General features: G+C 33.4%; 1 protein-coding gene across 1 annotated transcript; it reads right to left on the bottom strand.

The window, feature by feature from the left end:
* Window positions 1-20405: 20405 nt before the first annotated feature.
* On the bottom strand, window positions 20406-21619 carry LOC149485965 (uncharacterized). The gene is made up of 3 exons (XM_089698550.1): window positions 21608-21619; window positions 21212-21433; window positions 20406-20955 (listed from the first exon to the last, which is right to left on the bottom strand). The coding sequence occupies exons 1-3, from the start codon at window positions 21617-21619 to the stop codon at window positions 20791-20793; spliced, it is 399 nt and encodes a 132-aa protein (XP_089554676.1). The 3' UTR covers window positions 20406-20790.
* Between the last annotated feature and the right edge of the window lie 691 nt (window positions 21620-22310).

Raw genomic sequence — 22310 nt, 5'->3', positions numbered from 1 at the left:
CATGAGCATAAGCAATGACTAGAGTAGGGACGCGAATATTACAATTAATTGAGACAAAAACGATTATTAAGTTTGTTTAATGAAAGATTAAGAATTGAAACTATTCGGTCTCTGGAAACGGACGAATAGCGAGAGGCCCCTCTTACTGCAGACAGATTTCGCATAGTCTTAATGACTTAGAGGTAAACATAGAAGATCAATCTACGAATTCGGTGGTGGGGTCCGACAAATATAAAAGTGGGTTTTCTTATAACCTCACAATTGATTACAGATCATCTTCTGTATAGGCGATATTAACGTAGTATGTTATTTTTGTAATGCTTTAAAGTGGAGTAAGGAGTCGGCTTTCGTTTGAAGATACACCGGAACCTTTGAAATCACTACTTTTAGAGGAACATGACGTGCAATCTAAACAGTTCTTAGACAATATTCGCTCTTATAGTAGTGCGTTTCAAATGATCCTTTGGTGCTCAACAATTATCAGAAGGTCCTTTCATGCTTACTTTTAAGATACAAGGTCAAGTTTACCATTTGATAGGATCCCTTTTGCCTGAAGGCCAACCTAAGTTTCTTTAAATATATTTTGTATTCGACTACAACGAATAGTCGAATACAAGAATTATCAATATTTCTCGAATTTAAAACTGAACTCATTTCAAAATTTTAGAACATGTTTCATCAGGTTAATTCGTATGTATGCAGTTTTAAATCGACATTAGAAGCTTTTCCTCAAGATGGTGATATTAATATAAGATTGTTATAAATGTCTATCGGCACTCAGGAACTCCCTGGGCGTGTATAACGCCCAGGCCACAGTATTACAATTTTTCCTACAGCAGGGCGACGAATGTATTTTCGCATAGCAAAGGAGGGGAACTCGCGGGGGGTCAAGTGACGCGGGCCACGTACCATTAACATGCTTAGTTTGTGGTACCGAGCGCGAAAGAAAGTCATCGTGTTTTTGTTTTGTTACTATGTAAACTAACGTAATTTAATACTTAGGTACATATTCTATAACGGTGCGCTCAAACTGTTAATCTACATTTAATTTAGATTATTATTTGAAATACTAACAGCCAGTTGCAGAAAAGATCTTTAACTTTTAAAGCTGTCATTAAATGCTAATCTTCCATTAACTTGTTGCAGAAAGCAACATTAGATTCGATTTTAATGGTTCTTTAGTTTTAATTAATGGAAGTGTCAAACGAGCCAATCTGTCACATTTTTAGTTGCACAAAGCGCCATTAGCGCTTAAAGAACCTTTAAGTAAGTAATGTAGAATTTAAATCACATTCCTTCATGTTTTCCTCAGATTTTCAATTTTCTCCGATTTTAAGATTTTCAGAGTGTTCAATTTTAATGTAGTTAAATTTTATAAGAGACAATTAAGAACATTCAAAAATAAAGTGTCACGTATTTTTTTTAAACGACGAATGACCTAAAACGACGTAATCGCGGACGAAGTCGCGGGCAACAGCTAGTATTACATATATTCAAGATTTTAAAGGTATTTCAAGTTCCCTTTTCCGCGACTAATAATTTTTTTGGAATACATTCACTTTACATAAAGTACTACTAGGTACTCTGCTCACCAAACTTTATTTACAAAGGTATAAAGATAATTTGCAATAATTAATATTGGCTAATGCGATAGCAGAAGGCTTTATTGAAAACTAAACATGAACATACAACAGGAAATATTAATTTATTTTTGTTTTTTGATATTCGTTCCTGTGTGACAATAATTTGTGTAAACTACATAACCTATCGGGTCAAATAACGGAATCGGCTCAATTTAAATTTATGCGCATGATACATTTTAAATTGACGAGCGGATGGATACATAAATATTGAGATGTGATAGAAAATCAATTTTTACAATATTTAATACATCAAATCCGTTACTTTGGGTCGGAATGAGTAGGAAGACAAAATACAGGTTAAGCGAGCAAAGTGTCATAGGAGCATGAGAACATACAGAATTAAAATATGATTTCGAAAGTTAAAAACAACTTTATTTTTATTTTTTTATCATAAGGTTCTGTTAGCTAGGCTTTTTAATGTTATTAGTTCATAAGGCTATTAGTTCATAGAACTAATAGCCTTATCCCCTCTACATCTACAGGGTAGCTAGAAGTTCATGATATTATGAAATATCTATTTTATTGAATGTCTATTACAATTCTTGTGATCGTTTTGCCCACCTAAATATGATTTTAAATACTTTCTTTATCAAATAGTTTAAATTAGAAAAAAGCTTTGATTTTACGCTGGAAGCAAGCATCCTATGAAATTTTATAATGCTTCTTGAATAGAGAAAACGATCCTATTTACATATATACTTCAAGCCAGATGTTTCTATCATTTCATACATCTAGGGTAAGTGCACACATTCGGTATATTTTCAACTTACAGCGGGCAATCTCAAAACGAATTTTTGTATATAAACGACGAGTTAAGCCATAAGTGGTGACGCAACCGCGGACGGGCGTTTCGCAAACGAACCGCGCGCCGGCCGCCGCTGCCTCTACCTTATTATGTCATACTTTCACAGTCTTAAGTGTACACTAACAACCTAGAGTTTATATTAATTAAAATAATGTTTTTAATCGTTGGGTTGAGTGTCTTTATCAACGTTTAATATCAGGATATTAATGACAATTTAAAGATAAAGCACTGTCCATTTATGTCTCTTTCTCTGCCTATTTTTTAAAAATATGTGTCATCAATGGCTTGAAAATATTTTCAGTATATTTTCAAGCTATTTGGTAGGTACTCTACATAGAGTGCCGAGATATTTTTGTACCTTTTAACTTGCTCGCCCAGTGTGATTGAACAGGTATGCCATGAATCGTGACACTATCAGAAAGGGATGTAAAGATGGAAGGATCAGTGTACATTTGGTTTTATATTTAAAAAAAAGTAAAAGAAACAGATATATAGAAGGCGAATGGAATGCGCTAGAACTAATAGTCTTTGAAGTGACGCTCGATTATATAAATGTAAGTTTTCAAAGCACTTTTTGGTTGAGCCCCTAATCGCAGTCGTTTAAACGCGCTCGGTTAGAGTCCCAGTTGAGTTGTTTTGCCTTTAAATTATCATATGACATTAATTTTAATTGAAGTGCACCGACAACACACTATGGACGTGTAACGAGTCTCACAGGGAACTCTGCGGTAGGTACACCATATAATAGTGTCGAATGATGACGTAATATCATTAGTTTAGCTAGAAGGTATGCTACATAACAATGGGACATAATCTCCATCAAACATGCACCCTTATATAACAATGAGACGTTTATAATTAACAATATAGCTAATATAGAGCAGTTAATTGCGTACTTATGGAGATACTCTACCGGTATCGTTTTATACGGAAAAACATAGTACTCTGTTAACCAGATTTCTGAGAATTAAATAAAAAAAAAAACAAATGTTTAACATTTAGTATATGAAAGGAATTAAAAATATTTAGTCTGCGTTATTACTTGTAATGAAAATGATATTGGTATAAAATTTCATTTATTTTTGTTAACCTTGTAAGGTAAGGTAGGTAAGGTAAGGTAAAGCACAAACTGACTGCAAAAATATTATAGTATGAACACAGATATTTATCATTTTAGGCAGCTTCTATAATCGTAACGGGTAACGGGTCTTCAGGTTGAAACGCACTACAGGAAACAGAAGAAAGGTAAAAAAGACAATATTAATAATTTAATAGTAACAAAATTGTTAATAATAAAAAGTAATTTATTTATTTTTACACGTATACATATAGCCTACACATATAACATTATTATCTTCAATAACAGAGATAGTCGACGGTTTCGCTTTATCTACAGCTGATCTCAATGAAGAGTATTCTCGGTTGATTCAGTTTTTACTGCTGTCTGTCCCTCTTATCAAGATCTGTAAATGAAAAGACAAGCATCAATCTTGGCATTACGTAAAGGATGCAACTGCCCAACAAACAATTAAGCGTTAAGACAAGCTTTATTAGACATGTATTTCGGTTCTACTTAGATATTTAAGAGGTAGCGTATTTCTTATAAGAGAGTTATAGAGTGTAATAACACCTTTATACCCTCGATTTTGGCACAAAATTTTGCAGGCTAAGCCTGTATGAAGCCCTATATAGTGGTTCTACAAAGCCTTTAGTTGAAGTGTGTAAGAGGTGTTACAAGAACGTCAATTTTAGTTTGAAACTTTATAGCGCCTTTAGAATGGAGTTAAGTTGAAACCTAGAGTTATATAACATATCTATAGTGGTGTTAGTTAGAACTAAGACCGGTACGTTGATACCTTATAAGTCATTTGAAAAGTTTTCTGTGTCAAAATCAGATTGTAAAAGCTTTAAAGTAAAAAGAATTCTATTAATTTATTAAGTTATTATTTGTCCAAATGAGTGCTTCGTTTATCTGCCGACAGTATGCCGCCATTGCAATATTCTCATCACAAAATGTATTGTGGATTTAAAGTATTTTTGAAGTGTTAAGTTAATTATTAGTGCGCTTGCCAGTTTACTGTGATAGCGTATCGTGTTTCTCATCTCAATTTTAACGCGCCCTCATAAAATTATGAATTAGAGGAATAAAAGGATAACATTTGAAAATGAAAATAACCTAAAATAGTTTTAAACGTCATTTTCAAGTGTTGCTCGGTTTTATTAGTGATTATATACATAAAACTAAGTAAAATAATTAGAAAAATGTAAATATATCGTTATTAGAAAGTGATTTTGTACCAATAAATTTTTAGGTTATGTTTACAGAAAGTAATCAAAATGGCGATTTTTTCTTAAAGTTACAGTCTTCCCTTAAATCAATTATGACACTTGATGAACTACAACGCCGGTGGTAAAGAGTATTATACGGTCTTGGGTTGATATAAGAGAGGAATTATACACTTATCGAAGACATTTACCTGCTGTGGAGACTAAAATACTGATTTTAGCTTTATTTATACATGTTTGGATTAGGGTTCCTTACAAAGTAATGAAACCCCTAATCTTCAAGTCACCCCAGGCGCAGGTTTCATTTTAAAGAAAATGCACAGCTTACAGTTCATACATTCACAAACACAAAAGATACACAAAAATATTGTCACGAGCTCAGTTCGATAAATGTTTTCAGAATTTGAGGTTAGGTTATGCATAAACTCTTTAAGCGTTCGAAACATTTAATGGTGTTTTTACAGAGTTACAAGTAATTCATCTTACACCAAAACCTTTTATATAAGGATCGTACAAAACCACTGTAACTATTTAACCTATGATTGCCTTTAGTATAACAGGCGTAAACTGTATATAAGGGTTATACAACGAATGTAGAGTTTGGTGTTACTACACTCTTAATTAACTCCCTTGCAGAACCGCTAACGTTACTGAAGTTGAAATAAAGTCTTATGATCTAAAAGCAACTCCGTTATAGCAGATTTGTAGCAATAAGAGTTAAAGAGAGTTAATGAAGATCTTTCAACAGGTTTTAACGTTGTAAGCAGAAACAAGCTTTAACGTCTTAAGTATATACGCAGCCACTGATACTACACTAACTACTAAGGAAATTGTGATTCGTTATTTACAGTTGTAATGCAACTTGAAGAGCTGAACTTATTTAATAAGTGTACTGAACCACCTTTAGTGATAACTGAATCCATTATAAATCAATAGTAGTACCTTAAACATTAAAATAGCCTGCAACCAACGCATAATTGTTTGTTGGGTGTTTTTTGCACGCTAACATACAGGAAAAATTATTAACTACTTGTACTTCCTTTTTTATACCATAACTGACTAAACGGGGTGTTATATTTTCAGGGTTTATATGAGCTACTCTATTCCAATTTCCACCATAACTGTACGGTGTACCGTTGCTTAACTTTTTTCAAGAAAATAGCTCCCCTAGCAGACGTTGTTCTGTCCTATTGCCCCTTTTTCTTGTTTTCTCTCCATAGGAACCGTTTTGCCGAGGCTCTCTGGACTTATATTACATGTATACATTAATAGTTGGACGTCAACAGGCTCTTGGTAAATAACCAAAATATTAAAATGGAATACAAACTACGCATCCATCGAGATGCAGATGAATTTTACACAAGACCTTCTACCTCGTCACTGAAAGCGTATAATCTACTATGTATTTTAAATGGGATTCTGGCCCTCGGGATATATTCTATGCCCTCGGTGAGTTCGACATACGCGTGTGAGCATTCATTGGAATCCCCGAAGGCCTTGTGTACATATTATATATTATCGAATTTTTTTTAACTTAAGAAAGTCGCATCCGAGACACAATCAAGTTGGCAGTTAATATGCAACTACACTACATCTTATTTTTCTTAAAAAAACCTACTTGGTACCCTGACAGAGTTTTAAATTTTAAATTAAGTGTGTTTTATTGTAAATATATAAAAGAAGAATGACTGTAATAAATAAATACGTGTTTTCAAAATATTCGTCATATCCGCGACCGTCTCGACACTTTCAGCGATTTCCTTATTGTTAAGAATTCTCCGAGCTCCCTTTGAGTTATGGCTTCAATCCTTACAATCTGCAATACGATCTTTATCGACTTTCACTTTCTCTTATCCCTCTGTATCTACACGCTGTCCACCAATTACACGTTAATGTTAACTATATTTTATACAACGATCGGAATCGCTTGTTTATTAGCTAAATAAGCTTTATCTATAGCATCTAAACTAGTTAAGATTAAAGATATCGTGATACATAGCTAGCATCTAATGAAATTGAGTTAGCTGAATTAGTAATGGGTTGTTTATTTAGGAATAATTTTGTAACTTATACCTACATGTAATATATGTGACGTAACTCTAAACTCGTTAAATAACTTGATTAATTTAGAGTAATTATTAATTAGTATTACCCTTTTGAGAATTGGCTAATATTGTATATTTAATTATAATATTGTAAGTACATTTAAATATCATAGAAGGTTACAAATCCGTTTCGACTGGTTTAATTTTGATTGCACGACCTTGGATAAGCGCCAGTAAAAAAATAACGGACTTTCTTTCCATGTAAGTCTTATATAAGAAGTTATGTAGAAGTTACTAGATCACATCGCGAGCGAATAATATATACTTATTTCATATATTATTTTTATTTTTATCACAGATCTTATGATATTCATATAAAAGATAGTATCTTTTATCTTACAAAAACAAATAAAAACTGTGGAATGCAATAGTTAGAAATCAACGATTTGAAAGTAAAATAGAAATAAGTTTTTGAAATCTGAAAGTTTATAAAGACCATTTTTTGTACGTCTAACATGATCATATTACATTTAAAGATTACATATTCATCATTATTTTAAAATTTCTTTGACTCTACCTGCACCTAAAGTTTTATGTTAGAACGTAATATCACAGACTAATAATAATATACTACGTATACAAGTAATATGTAGATTGTAGAATGTAGATACAAACGGAAGATACCTACCATTCTAAAATATTCGATAATCAAAATGTTGTAAAAGGATTTCGTAGGATTTCTGTTTACATGCCCACGTATATAATCTCATCCTTATGTCACCTTGTTGACACTCTGCGATAGTTTTGTATGACGTCATCAAACACCGAATAAGATGCGATTAGCGTAATATTTTGTGTAAGAGAAAGGGCTGGGTCAGTCACAGTTTTATTGACGGAATCAAAAGTATGTCAGTAGGTTCTGCACAAACGTCGCACACGCATCGAAGAGGGGAGGACTCGTATGTAAATATTGAATATCTCACTTTTTAGCTCGTGGAATGAAAGAGATGCAAAAAAATGCGAACACTGTGTCAGTGTGTTTGTAATACGTTAGATAATATTTGTGACCTTTGTAATACAGGTAGAGCCTAGGTCAGGTCAATAGTTACGGTGAATACATTACGAGATGCTGTGCAGAAAATTAAAAACAAAATTAATTGCTTTAAGTTTATTTTCAATTTCAATTTAGAAAAGCAAACTGTAAGAATGAACACGAAAATGAACCCGTATTATGATTATGTACTGAAAAAAATTTATAAACAAAATTATCCACACTTTCCAAAAGAGCTTACATTAAATAACAACTAATTTATTATTGTTGTGATTGCGTACTATCAAATATTAAATAGTGGCTTAGAGTTCACAGCATAATGTCAATTGCATAAATGGGTTTCTATTACAGGACAGCAGTTGATGATTATTCGCTTATCATCGCCCTTTGTCCCTCACATTACAACACGCGCTAATAAAACAATATCATAGGATATTGTTATTCCAATCAATTTAATTGGGTTTTATTACGACCCAGAAAATAACATTTTTCTGATCAGCAAATAACAAGTAAGTAATTTCTTAGTTGCATAGATCTAGGAATAATATTAAAGAATTAAGAAATTCAAGCTTCGAGCACAAAATAAAAATAATACATGCGTTAACTAAAACACAAGAAGTTAGAAGATACTTCATTACTATATTGTTTGTTTTAACTGAAGATTGTTTGGAAATAATATTTTTAATTTACTTGTTTCGTTCCACGCTATTTTCATTAATCACGGAAAACATTTACATCTTCTTTCTGTAAATATTTAGTGATTATGAGGCAATTGTGTGACAATGACCGGATGTCACCTTAGCCTAGCGTTGAGTAATCAGTACTTAAGTTAGAATTATGAGTACCAGCGGGATTTATCTAAATTAAATAACTCGTTATTAGGATAAACTTCTACGAAAACCATTATGCGTCTCTTCACAACAATGCACAAATTGACAATAGATACGTACGCATTTAAGAAGCTAAGTAGAGTCGAGATTTCGAATAATTGTGTGACTGTTAAATTAGTGCTATTAAATTTTATGTAGATATACGGAATTAAAACGGACTATCAGACTAATTTTTAAAAGTTAACAGGTTTATGAAATTTTCTTAAATTGTTTGTAAGAGCATGGAAATTTCAATAATTCTCAGACTAAGTCTGCTCAGGCATCGTTGATACCATACACACATACGCACAGACCTGAATACCATACACACACATTTTACATTATTTTCGAATGGTGGATCCCAAATATTATCGATGTCAGTAATAAACGAGATAATTGGCTTACATTCAAATCTTGCTTGCGATTTCGGTTGCTTCGGAGGACGTTGACCGACATACTTTGTATACAGAAATATTCATATGACCACACAATTTAATAATATACCGTTATAACATTCAAACATTTATAATACAGTCAGTACTTATTGCAGTTACAATTGTTTGTAAATAAGACTGTATGCCGTTAAAAATACAATTCGCGGTATTCGCTTTCGATTGAGCTTACATGATCATCTCTTCCTGATATTATTTCATAGGAATGTACGATACAATCGCATGTATAACATAGACTTTTTTATATTGTGTGGGAATTGACATGACTGATATTCTATAGATATGTGGCTGCCTATTTTTATCTCAGAATTATATAAACTGCATCGTAAACTTTAACCGTTTCGTAAATGCTTTCCAGATAAATGTTAAGTAATCCGTCGACATATTTATGGAGCAACTAATAGAATTTTCTAGAATTAGTTCGTAATAATCATTACCTAATACATACTAAACAAACAACATTTTATACGTTATGCATGTAAGGGCAATACATATGATATGAAGGGCCTCCTAAATCTCATCCATATATTGATGTTTACACGCCGCCACACGTGTTACGAGGGGTCCAGCAAATTGGCCATGTCCGTTCTCACTAATCATATCAGGCATTTACTTGTGAACGGTGTAGAGGCCTACGATCTTATTAATAGATCTACTTGTACACGCAATGTGGAAGAGGATGTACGAAGAGTATTGTACGTTTATATTGAAGAGAGAAAGAAAAAATAACAACCACGTTTCTAGAAGCAACGAAACAGTCAACTAAACTCTCATAAGGAAATGGAAATGAGGTTGGTTATTATATTTGATAACAGTTGAGATCATAACAGTAAAACACCTATGAAAGGTCCGCGCAGTTCCCACAGTTGCAGTCCTAACTCTATTTTAATTTCAGTAAATATTACAAGGTTACTACTACGCTAAACATTACAGAATGGTTTTCATAATGCCCAGTCATTTAATTGTGTATCCACTATCCATAGTAAAAATAATTAAATATTTTTAATCACGTCGAATAGCATTATTTACAACGTTACGTGCACGCATTAACTGATGAAGACATCGTTTTACCCAGCTGTTTACGTAGAGGTGAATTCTAAGCGGCGTTTAAGTGACCCAAGATTCAAGAAAATTATGTCCGAAATGATGCAATTGTGTTCACGCTCGGATGCGAATTGGGGACGGAGCATAGCGTACTAGCTGAGACCTCGGCTTGAATGTGACACGCATAATTTTCACTTTTTATTACCCGAAACAATAGTTTTGCTAAAAATAGTTTTTTGCATTGATTAGCTGAACGGTTTAAGGGAATTGATCATTCAATAAATGATAACGCATCCAATACCTATAAGGTTTTACTCTTAAATAAAAAAAGAGCAACTATGGAGTTTCTTGCCGGTTTTTCTCCGTAGATACTGCTTTCCGAATCGGTGGTAAATGTTAAAAATATGTAATGACGTTTCAAAGTGCTTCTAGAAGAAGTCTAATTGAATAAATAAATGTTTGAGTTTGAGTTTAACATGTAGCAAGAGGTCAGTGACCATGATTCATCAATTTTTTACTGAGATTTTATGTCAAATAGTACATATAAACATTAAAATGATGGTACTAGAACAGTATTCCGTTATCTGTGATTATGGTATTGTTTCCACCACTACAATTGTCCAATACTTATAACTGTACGAAATATCCAAAACGCAAGTAAGTATAATAAATAAGCTATCATAGTTCACATTAACCGTATAGATTACCTATGAAGTAACAGTTCTTTTCCATTATCGTTCATCTTTCTCAGATTTAACAGTGCAGTGCAGAATAGCTTGCAGCCAACATCGTGCAGGAATTCAGTTGATCTCATCAACGCAATTATAAGCGTAGCGTGTGCCTATAATTCTAGATACATATTTAAAAAGTGAACTAGATGCAATATAATACTTCTTTATTTGTTCTTATAATCATTCTTTATTCGTATTTATTATTATAATATTACTAGCTTTACGCTAGCGACTTCGCCCGCTTAGACAAAGAAAAACCCGCATAGTTCCCGTTCTCGTGAGATTTCGCAATAAAACCTATCCTATGTCCTTCCTCAGGTTTCAAGCTATCTCTATGCCAAATTTGTAAGTAAATCCATGCAGTACTTTTAGCGTTTAGCCCGAACATACATACAAACAAACAGATAAACAGGAAAAATTCTGAAAACTATATTTATGGCTTCGGTATCTATTATAGATCACGCCCCAAGTATTATTTTAAAAATATTCAATGAACAGTTTTGAATTTCCTACGATTTTATTATAATATGTATGTATTAATAGATAGAGAGAGTGTATATTGTAGAGTGCTTAGGTAGAGTGACTCTTGAAGTGTGATTAATAATAATACTAGATCTTAGTTTGTTTGTACTAATAGTACATTAAACTTCTAATTAGAAATAATTGTCCGTAATCTAGTTTCACATTAGCTAAAGAGGTCTGCAAGTTGCAACAAAAATGTTAATCAAAGGTTTTCCCACTCGTAGAGAATTAAACACGTTCAATATTTATCGATTTTTTCCTCGTGGCTTTCTCTTTTACGAGTTATTTTTAAATATATTTTTTGTTAATTGCTTTCGCTTTTAGAATAGATGTTTAAAATATAAATATCTAACTGAAAATATTACATTCTAAAATGTTGTAACCATACGTATACATCACACGTTCACTCTACAAGTTGTTAAATAATAAATAGGTATAAAGGTCTATTTTCAAAATAACTTTATAAAGATCAAAGTGCCAATGATCTCTATTAATCTATTTTGAAACATCTTTGAAACTAGGCTCTCATATTTAATTTATGTAAATTTTTACAAGTTTTATTAAAGTCGTAACTAGTAGGGTTAAGACATATTTTTTTTATACTACCAACAACATAGTTACAAATTAACGTATGAATCTTAAAATGCCTACTATGCATTACTTCAAACAGTTTAGTAGGTATGTATTACTTTCGGAATTTACTAATGATTATTTTTCCGACCCAAATATCGACCAATAGAATTGCACCATTCGACGTCACGTGGTACAACCTACATGGTATTATACTGATAATTTTTTGAAAATTTTCTCTGGTCGTTGACGTCAAACTGACAGGTTCAATTCAATTGTGAAATTATTGGCCGACATTTGGGACGGAAAAATAATCTCCCGAATACCACATGAGCTTCAAAATTATCTGGCATTTTCCTCAAGGTTCCCTGCAAACAAATAAAGTCTTCAAGTTTTTCAGGAAAAATCATTCGCGCTTCGCGCTCGTCATTTTTTAACCTTGACTAAAAACTTGACTCCTTCATTTGTTTGCAACGAACCTATCGGAAAATACCCGATAATTTTGAAGCTCTTGTGGTATTATAAGTGAAAATACCAACATATTATAAACATTTGTCTAAATGACAGAAAAGTATCAAGGAAAATCCTAACCCGAAGGTTGTTCGTCGCTATAATTTTTGATTGTTTGTATTTGGTAACGTTATGTGACTGGGTTGTAAATGTGATATTTTGAAAACGGCTTAAATCACACTAGACAATTATGTATTCTTTATGTCTGCGGTCCGTGAAACCACATCTTTCCTTGATGTGGTACAGATTGATGCAATATGTATTATTAAGCTTCTTATTTTGTTCCAGATCTTATCATTTGGTCACATTTAGCAAGCTATGGTAATTGCTTGCCTCGTTTGTGTTGTGGTTAGCATGTTTGACTGATTGTTAGATGAAGGTCCTAGTCCCATTGAATTTAGAGAGTGGCGAAATAGTAGAGCATAATAATTATCATTCTTATACACAGTGTATATTTTCTAAACAAATGTATAGTTTCTTATGCTTTAAAGAGATTGATGGTATAACCAGATGCAGATCAGTAATATTTAGGTAATAATGATTGATAACAATTAAAAAAAAGTAAAATAAAAGTAATTTCATGGTAGAGCCATTGTGCTTTTTAAAAATTCCTTGACGTTTGGCCTAGAACACTAGAAAAACTATTGGCTATGCTATTTTATTTATAATCTCTACATATTACATTTAAAATATTTTGCAGAAACATGGTACTGAAATTATGTTATGGGCGAGCTTTTTATAATTTCATATTATAAAAAATAGTTAACAGTTATATACATAATAGACTATTTTCTATTATTTTTTATATAAAATATTAAAAATAAAAATATTCTAAGTACAAACGCACCAAATATTACATGATTATATGATGTAATGTCTACTCATGCGGCCGGAAGGAGGTCGTAAGCAGGATAACTAAACAATTGGGACTAAGGATGTAGATCTAAGAATATCTTAGAGCAGTCGCGCGTCTTCAAATAAAATTTTGCTTTCACATTTGTCTAAAATTAAAATAAGGATAAATGGGATGTTTTAAGTATATCAGATAAAAATAATAAATTGCTTTTATATGTACGCTACAGGAAAGTACAACGCACAGGTATGCTTAGTTTTCAGAAAGTATATATTATGACTACATGTTCAAACTGAGGAGTCAAATCTATATGATAAATATAGATACCTACCCAAAATAATCTCTAGGTTAATCAAATAGAAACAGCCATAAACAATAATAATGATTTGTAAATTAGAATACATTGCAACCTAGAAGGCTAGTGTTCAGGTTGAGTAATTAATTCACCGACGTATGTTTAATACTTCATGCCCTAATTCCCTTCCATTAATTATACATGAATCATTTTCGACATTGGTAATATTATCTACACTACATGCAAAAGCGTAAGCTGTTTTATAATGGACAATCTATAACGCCCTGTAGAACATAATTGTTATCAAAACAACGCGAGAGGAAGTGATATTTTCCCAAGGTTTTCAATGTTTTTACTTTTCGATTTAAATATTTGATTCAGGGTTATGTTATTTGTAACTGATTAAAATAATGAAATGTCAGATTCCCGATACTTCCTGACTTGACTTTCTTTTGTATTCATTGGGCTATGTGATATGCCAACTTATTCGATTTTGTTTATTGGAAACTTAGCGTTTGATGAAAAATTTCTATTCCTATAGACATAATCAATAAAGTTTATTTTATTTATTCAGGAGGGAGCTGTAATTCTTCTTACATCTATTCACGTTTGACATAAGTTTATGGCCAACACCAAGTACTCAAAATTAATATGTAACAAGTTCTAAACTAAACTAAAGGACAGTACTCACTTGAATCTATAAAATGTTTAAGTATTAACCATTTCGCATTTAGGTACATATAAAATCGCAATGTGTCGTTGACTTAAGTTAATAATATTAACTGAAACTGGTTCTTGTTATTTTATGAACTTTGTAATTAAAAAGCGACAAAAGTAATTGCAATCTGTGTTTTATTTAAAAACTAGCGGTCATTATCGTACATATTTCGCAATAAAAGGTAGCCTATGTTCTTTCTCAGGGTCTAAAGATTGTCTGTGCCAAATTTCATCAAAATCAGTTCAGTAGTTTATGCGTGAAAACCATACATACATACATACTTACAAACTTTTCCTCTTTATAATATTATATAGTATATATAGTATATAGTATATATTATTATTATTATTTATGTTTTTTTGTATTTTATAAGTTCTCTCATAATCGAGGACTCGAACATTTTTGCGGGCTTTTGGCCAAACAAAGATGCCTATACAAGCTTATATTTAATGGGTGGGACAAACAGACAAACTTAATTAATCTAAAGATAAAAATTTGCGAACTATACGGCACGTGTTTAAAATAACGGCCTTTTGTAAAAGAATATGTGTGTTACTATGAATGCTTAATGTTTTGAGGCTTAAGTGAAGTGATTTTGGTATGATTCCTGTAGTGGAGATAACTATTGGGACCGTTTTGACTGTACTGACTCGCCATTGAGTTTTTATTTCAATGGAGAGATCAGTATACTTAGCAATTTTGTTGGAGAATGTGGATGTTAGGTTGTGTGTATTAGGGATAGCGATATCTATTAAATATACAACTTTGTTTCGTTTATCTAGGAGGGTAATATCAGGTCTATTGCTTTGTATTGTTTTATCCGTGATAATGGTTCTGTCCCAGTAGAGTTTGTAGTTTGTGGAATCTAGAATTATTTTAGGGGTGTATTTATAGTAAGATACTTTTTCGGTGATGAGATTATATTTGATGGCCAGATATTGATGTATTATAGACGCGACTTGGTCGTGCCTATGCTTGTAGTCTGTCTGAGCAAGCGACCTGCAAGCACCTGTAATGTGCTGGATTGTTTCGGATGCGCTGTGACATTGTCTACATTGGTCTGTAACTAAATTTGGGTCTTTCCGTATGAACTTCCTATAGTTTCTCGTATCAATTATTTGGTCTTGTATGGCAATCATAAAACCTTCTGTCTCTGGAAACAACTCGCCGCGTTTGAGCCATGTGTTCGATGCCAGCTTGTCGATGTCAGTATTCATCAAATCGCGTCGGTGTCTGCCATGTAGAGATTTCTGTAGCCATGCATCTATTTTCTCTTGTGGTTTTCTAATTTTTTCATTTTTTTGGGTACTTCTGTCTGATAGGTTTAGAGGTGTGAGTTTTTTGTCGGTGTGAGAGATAGCCTTGTGCAGTATGGAATCTAAGGTTTTATTGTGAAAGTATGAACGTAAATTAGTAATAATTTTATTATGTAGGTTTTGTATATCGATAATACCCCGTCCTCCTTCGGCTCTAGGTAGCGTCAGACGTTCTATTGCAGATCTTGGATGGTGTTTACGGTATTTAGTGCTTAAAGTATTTATAATTCGTTGAAGCTTTATTAGTTGTGTTTGAGACCAGTTAATTGTTCCAAAAGAGTAAGTTAATATAGGTATAGCAAAGGAGTTAATGGCTTTGACAATATTTTTAGCGTTAAGATGTGTGTTCAATATTTTATGTAATCTAGCTCTAAAGCATTTTTCAATTTCGATTTTAACCTGTTTATGGAGAATATTTTGATTTTGGTAGAAGCCTAGATATTTATATCCTATTTGGTTGTCTACTGGCTGGATAACTTCGTCATTATGTAAAGTGTATGAATTCGATTCTAATTTACCTCGTTTAACACTCTGTATCTTACATTTATCAATACCGAAATTCATCTGTATGTCGGAAGAGAAAACTTGCGTTATATCTGCTAATTTGTTGATTTCAGCTAAATTTGAAGCGTATAATTTTATGTCATCCATGTACATTAAATGTGTAAGTATGAATTGATTATTGTTATATTTTAAACGGAAACCTACATTAGCCTTGTTTAATAAATTAGAAAGCGGATTTAATGCTAAACAAAACCAAAGAGGGCTAAGAGCATCCCCTTGAAATATACCACGGCGAATACTTATGGGCGCTGTTTCTGTAAATTTAGTTTGTGTGTGGAGTCTTAAAACTGTCTGCCAATTATTCATAATGGTTCGTAAAAAATTTATAAGTGTAGGATCTATTTTGTAGTGTTCGAGTATATATATAAGCCAACTGTGGGGGACCGAGTCAAATGCCTTTTGGTAATCTATGTACATTGTATATATATTTCTTTTCTTGTTGTATGCCTGCTTTGAAACCACTGAATCAATAACAAGCTGTTCTTTACATCCCTGAGTCCTTTTACGACATCCTTTCTGCTCTTCTGCTATTATGCTATATTTTTCTAGGTGCTGATACATTATTTGACTTATACATGAAGTGATAATTTTGTATATATTTTGTAGGCATGTGATTGGTCTGTACTTTGCGGGATTTTTTGGGTCTGATTTGTCTTTAGGTATCATGACGGTTATTCCTTGAGTAATATATTTAGGCATTGATTCGGGTGATTTAATAAAAGTGTTTATATGAGTTAATAACAAATGGTGGACGGCAGTAAATTTTTTATACCAGTAATTGTGTAACTTATCAGATCCAGTAGCTTTCCAATTGTGTGTCTTTCCTATGACAAACCGAAACAATTCAATAGAGACATCTTCATATTTCATGTCTAATACGTCGGTAAGACTGTCTTTTTCATCTTTAATCCATTCTGCGGGGTTGTGTTGAATTGGTTTCGCCCAAATATTTGACCAGAAACCATGGACATCTTCAGGATTCGGTAGTTCATCTAACTCGTCGCGTGGCTCTGAAGAAGATTGATTAAAGTTCCTATAGAAAGATTTTTCATTCATAGTGAAATGGGTATTTTGAGATTTCCTCAGTGTAGTTTGCTTATACCTACGTAGCCTACTGGACAGAGCGCTAAGTTTCTGCTTCAGAGTATCTAAGAAATGTGAAAGATCTGTATTTTCATTTTCATGCTGAGAGTGAATTTTATAGCTGCGTTTAATCGATTCAATATGTCTTTTTAATCTTGGGCTGCTGTTTCCTTTAATGTATTCGGTGAGTCTGCCAATTTTAACTCGGAAGTCTTCAATTCTTTTTTCCAATCTAACCTGCCAGAGTGGAGTTTTATGCTTATGTGGTGTATGAATGGGGTTATTAATAATTTTCGATCCATTGTGTGTAGCGGCTGTGTATGCTGCGGAGTAGATAATTTCTTGGAGGTTGGGAAAGTCTGTATCCTCTCGACAGTACTTAGGTAGTATGGTGTGATTAATGAAGTTGACTAAATGAGCTAGTTTTTTGGTTATTTTTTGCTTAGGGATTGAAGGTCTTTGTGTAGGGTCAGTGTTTTTAAATATATCTAAAGTATTTATAAAAGTATTTTCAACATCTGAAGAAACAAACATTGAAGTTTCTTTATGGGCCTCCGCTTCATTTTCTGCGAGTAAATTGCGAGAAAGAATTGTTTCATCATTTGTTAAAACTCCTTCAATACTAGCACCTGTATTAATATATTGATAGGAAACTGGTGTTTCATTAGTGATTTCATCTTGTTCGTGTTGTTGCTCAAGATGCAAAAGTGTACTAGCTACTTCGTTTCTTATTTCTTGCAATCGGGTATCAGATATGAGTTTGTTATTAATTATGACTCTACGTTGATCAGATATACGCTGTTCGGATACATGCGAAATATTAGGATGTTTAGATATTACAGCTTGATGCAGAGGTTGAATGTAAGACGTTCTATTGGTTTCTAAATTAGTGATTGCATAGTAATGATACATTATACTTTCGTTTATTGCATTTGACCATCTCATTCTTTGACCTGAGTTCTCTCTGTTAAGTGAAACGGGATTAGCTGGAGTAGTAGAATTGTTTTGACTTGATAAAAATACTTCAACCTCTCTACGGATTTCCTGTACTTTATTTTGATTAAGTAAGTTGTTGCGTATAATAGCTCGGCGTTGGTCGCCTATACGTTGTCTGCTGACTTGCATTTGTGGGAACTGTTGTATGAATGATGTGTGTAATGCTGGTAAATATGTGTTCGTATCAGATTCTAATAAAGTAAGAGTAAAATATGTGCGCAAGATAAAGATATTCATTTCATCTGTCCATTTCTTGCGGGCACGTTTTTCAACGTTGGTGGGTGCAGGTATTTCGGCACAGGTTGCCTCCTGCACAACATCCTCGGTTGTTATAGAACTTGAATAGTTAGATGAGCATGATGAGGGTGAAAGATGATTGGTATAAGAGATTGGGGATGATTGGAGGGAGGAAAATAAGGATTTTGGGGATGATGCAGATGATGAGGGATTTTCATTTGTTGTGTTGTTACGGAGAGGGCTTCTCCTGTTCAGCCCCCTGTCGCCGATGGATCGCATGCTGTCACGTCCAGCATCGGCTCCAGACGCGCCCCGACGCCCTCCGGGCAGCGACCGTAGGTTATATCTTTGTCTGCCTCCTACCTCCTCCATTTTTTACATTGTGTTCCCACGAGTAGCTAGGGACGATCGGTCCACCACGGCAGAGCCCCGCGTTCACCGTGGCAAGGGTAATTTAAACCGGATTTCCCCTGGTCTCCGGAGTTCGCAAACTAGCGACTAAGCTCCCCTTAGCCATGCATCCTTCGGCGCTTGCTGTTCCACCTTGGATTGGGCTGTATCTCGCTTGGTCTGGTTTCTCGTCTTGGGCCTATCCGGCATGAGTAGCTCTACCGGCTTAGCCCCGAGAGTCATTGAAACACACAAGCCCCATCACGTCGTCAACGTAGAGATACGGTGATGGGGTTATTATTATTATTATTATATAGTACCTATATAGTATAGATAAATAAAGTCCTACAAATAATTATATTACGGGGAAATTACCGGATTGCCTATAACTATATTGGCTGTTCACAATTTAATAAAACGATTGCGCAGTACTTCAGGTATTGACGGTAATAATTTTCGTAATTTGTTTTAAAATAAAAAGTAAAAAATACTTAGTGGAAACATTCACAATGAAATTTGCTGTGAAAATTGTGCTGCGTGGGTAAAAACTATAATGTAATAAACTACATGTTATACCTACTTTTATTTTAAACAAAAAAGAACAATGTACGAAATGTTCTCCATCCTTCATACGAAGAGCGAACTTCAGCACTTTTGCTTACTATAAAATCTGTGGTTGTTCTGCTAAAAGCACATACATACGCAAGAGCATATTCACTGAAAGCTGGAAATATTTATTCGTATAACTGAAGACACTTTTAGAATAAATTTGTATCAAATGTTTTAAGATCTTATGTTTTTATATAATACTGAAGCATATGTGTATTCGTCTTAATATATACTTAAAGAATGTGGGTGTATGGCCCCGCGTGCCGAATGTAAGATGTAATTCAATCATTACGATTGTTCCCAAGTCCCAACCGACCACAAGGACCACGATCCTTGTCTCCAAGCAATTTCGCATAACTGTGATCAAGTTTTATTACAATTCTGAGATAGCTATATAATAGTGGAATGAAAAGAATTTTGATAAGTGTAGGTTACCGTTAAAAATAGGCGCGAAAAGACAAAATTAATGGTAGGGGAGATGGGCCCAAAGGGGGCACCTTACGGGAAAATTAAAAAAAATGAAGTTTGAAAAGAAGTTAATCCATTTATTTTTTTGCCAAAAGTTCCATTAATAAATACTTTTGAATGCTAAGTGGTTAAATTTGTCAAAAGTTAAAGTATATAATAATTATTAACAGATTACTAAAAGCCTACGATTGCCCGCTTTGCCCGAAGGGGAGGCCTAAAGCGGGCTTTCGTTTAGGGCAAAACGGGCAGTAGTTGGGTAAAGCGGGCAGGCCTGGATTTAAACAGTAGATTTCAAAATATACAGCCACAAATAATATATACAATAATAAATAGAGTAAAAGACACAAAAATATTTTATAAGTTATGTATTTCAAACAGTCATACAATTATTTTTAAATGAATATATGAAACAAAGGAACTTCTTAGGAGCTTTAAACTTTTAGGTACAATATTTCCAGATATATCTGAAATAATATTTAAAAAAATAACGCCCTGTTTACAGTCTATCATTATTTAGTCTCTAATAAGCGATACAATTATTTCATATATATATTTTTTTATAAATCCTAAAATAATGTAATAGGTAGGTATACAAGTTCCAAAAATTCTTGTTTAGACAGCCCGTAAAATAAAGAGTCCATGTGGAATACGTATTCCAAAAGCTCCATTTCTTGTTCCGTAGAAAAGACAGTAAGTAGTAAACCTACCAAGCTTTACATTACACGAACCCAATTTAAGATGTCTGCAATGTCGTTCTTGGAATCCCATATTTAGTTGTTACTTTTTTGACAGGTTTTCCTAACTCTTGCACTTCTCGTTTTGCTTGCTGCATAGTTGAGCGTTGCCATGAGGCTTGTGAAGTTTTACGCTTATATTTACGCCGTTTATAAGCGGTCATCTGAAAGGAAAAAGCAAATTAACAAAAGAATGTAGGTAACATTTTAGCGGACGGGGCAAAGCGGGCGCGTGCCCGCTTTACCCTGCCCGCTTTGCCTTTTTCGACATTTGAAAGGTTCAGACGAAATTCTACCTCAAAATTTTTAGACACGTGGATTTTTATGGAACCAAAATATGGCCAGATAGCCACTTAATAACTAACAAATTTTAGTTAAAGGATTGTAAACACCAAAATAAAAAGAACACATATTACATACCTTGCAATATTTTTCAAAAATCGTCGAAAAACATTTATTTGTTGCAGCTTGTAAATGCGTGCTCGCAAGCGAATCCAACGACTGCCGCGAGGTGGGAGGGGTGTGGGGATCGTGCTCACGAGTCGCGCGCGCGCCATTATTTAAAATTCCGATACTATACTGAGTGCCCTCTTTAGGCTCTGTGCCCACTTTAGGCCCCTTTCCCCTAATTACAATGATATACTTATAAGAATAAAATTGTAGTTTGTGTTCAATAAATAATATTTTTTGTTTCTTGATGTGTTATAAAGAATTCGATCCTAGTTTAAAATGCATGTTTATAAATGAGTGCAAACGTCGGTGCCGGTGCCATGCCTTGTCGAAGAAGCTGTAGAAATAGTAGGTAATTGAAAATACAAGCATGCACATTACTATGGTACAAGTTTAATTGCAACATAAAAGTTACTAAACATTTATTATATGAATACAGAGTTGTAACATGTAATTGCAAAAGCCGCTAATTATCATCGTTTAACAACTTGGCATATTATTAATGTCATACAAATGTTTAGAGTCATTAAAAATTTAGGTAAAGCAATATTTTTCATTGACCAGATATGTTCTTTGATATCAAATTAAACAGACTGATATCTAATCTTAAAATAATACTAAAAGCAATTTAAATTAGCCCCTTATTTGTTGACAGAGACAAAATCATCTAATCTTTCAATAATAATGAATGCGTTTTAAGTTAGTTTATTCTAACAAATCTGTTCAATCGACATTCCAAATGTATTATTATGTAGTCAGAATACGCGTGTAATCCTAACCATTACAATATATTACATTAAGGCTTTTGTTTTGCATAATTGATACGACAGCTCAGCATAGCCTCTACATATTAAGTTATACACGAGTCCTTGCTTCGTAAAATCCAGAAAGAATTTAATAACTAAGTGAAACTGTGTCATTTAAGATTTTAGCATGTGCTCTGGTACTCGTTTACCTTGTCAGCAGTTAACTTTTAAATGGTCCATTGAGCGCGGTTCGACATGGGTCACGATACTCTACGGATCGACTTTTAGCACCTGATTTTACAATTACGCAATACAAGAATAAA

Source organism: Colias philodice, chromosome 9 (assembly GCF_061535455.1).
Source record: "Colias philodice isolate Cphi_HAF_F1 chromosome 9, ilColPhil1 Martin Lab GWU primary, whole genome shotgun sequence".
NCBI classification, from domain to species: Eukaryota; Metazoa; Arthropoda; class Insecta; order Lepidoptera; family Pieridae; genus Colias; species Colias philodice.
The sequence above is the reverse complement of the archived record's forward strand: the minus strand, read 5'-3'. Positions and strand labels throughout refer to the sequence as shown.

Excerpts from the sequence above, each read along its gene's own strand:
- LOC149485965 (XM_089698550.1), bottom strand. Across the intron at positions 20,956-21,211 it reads TTTTTGAAAAATATTGCAAG|ATGACCGCTTATAAACGGCG; the intron begins GTATGTAATATG and ends TTTTCCTTTCAG.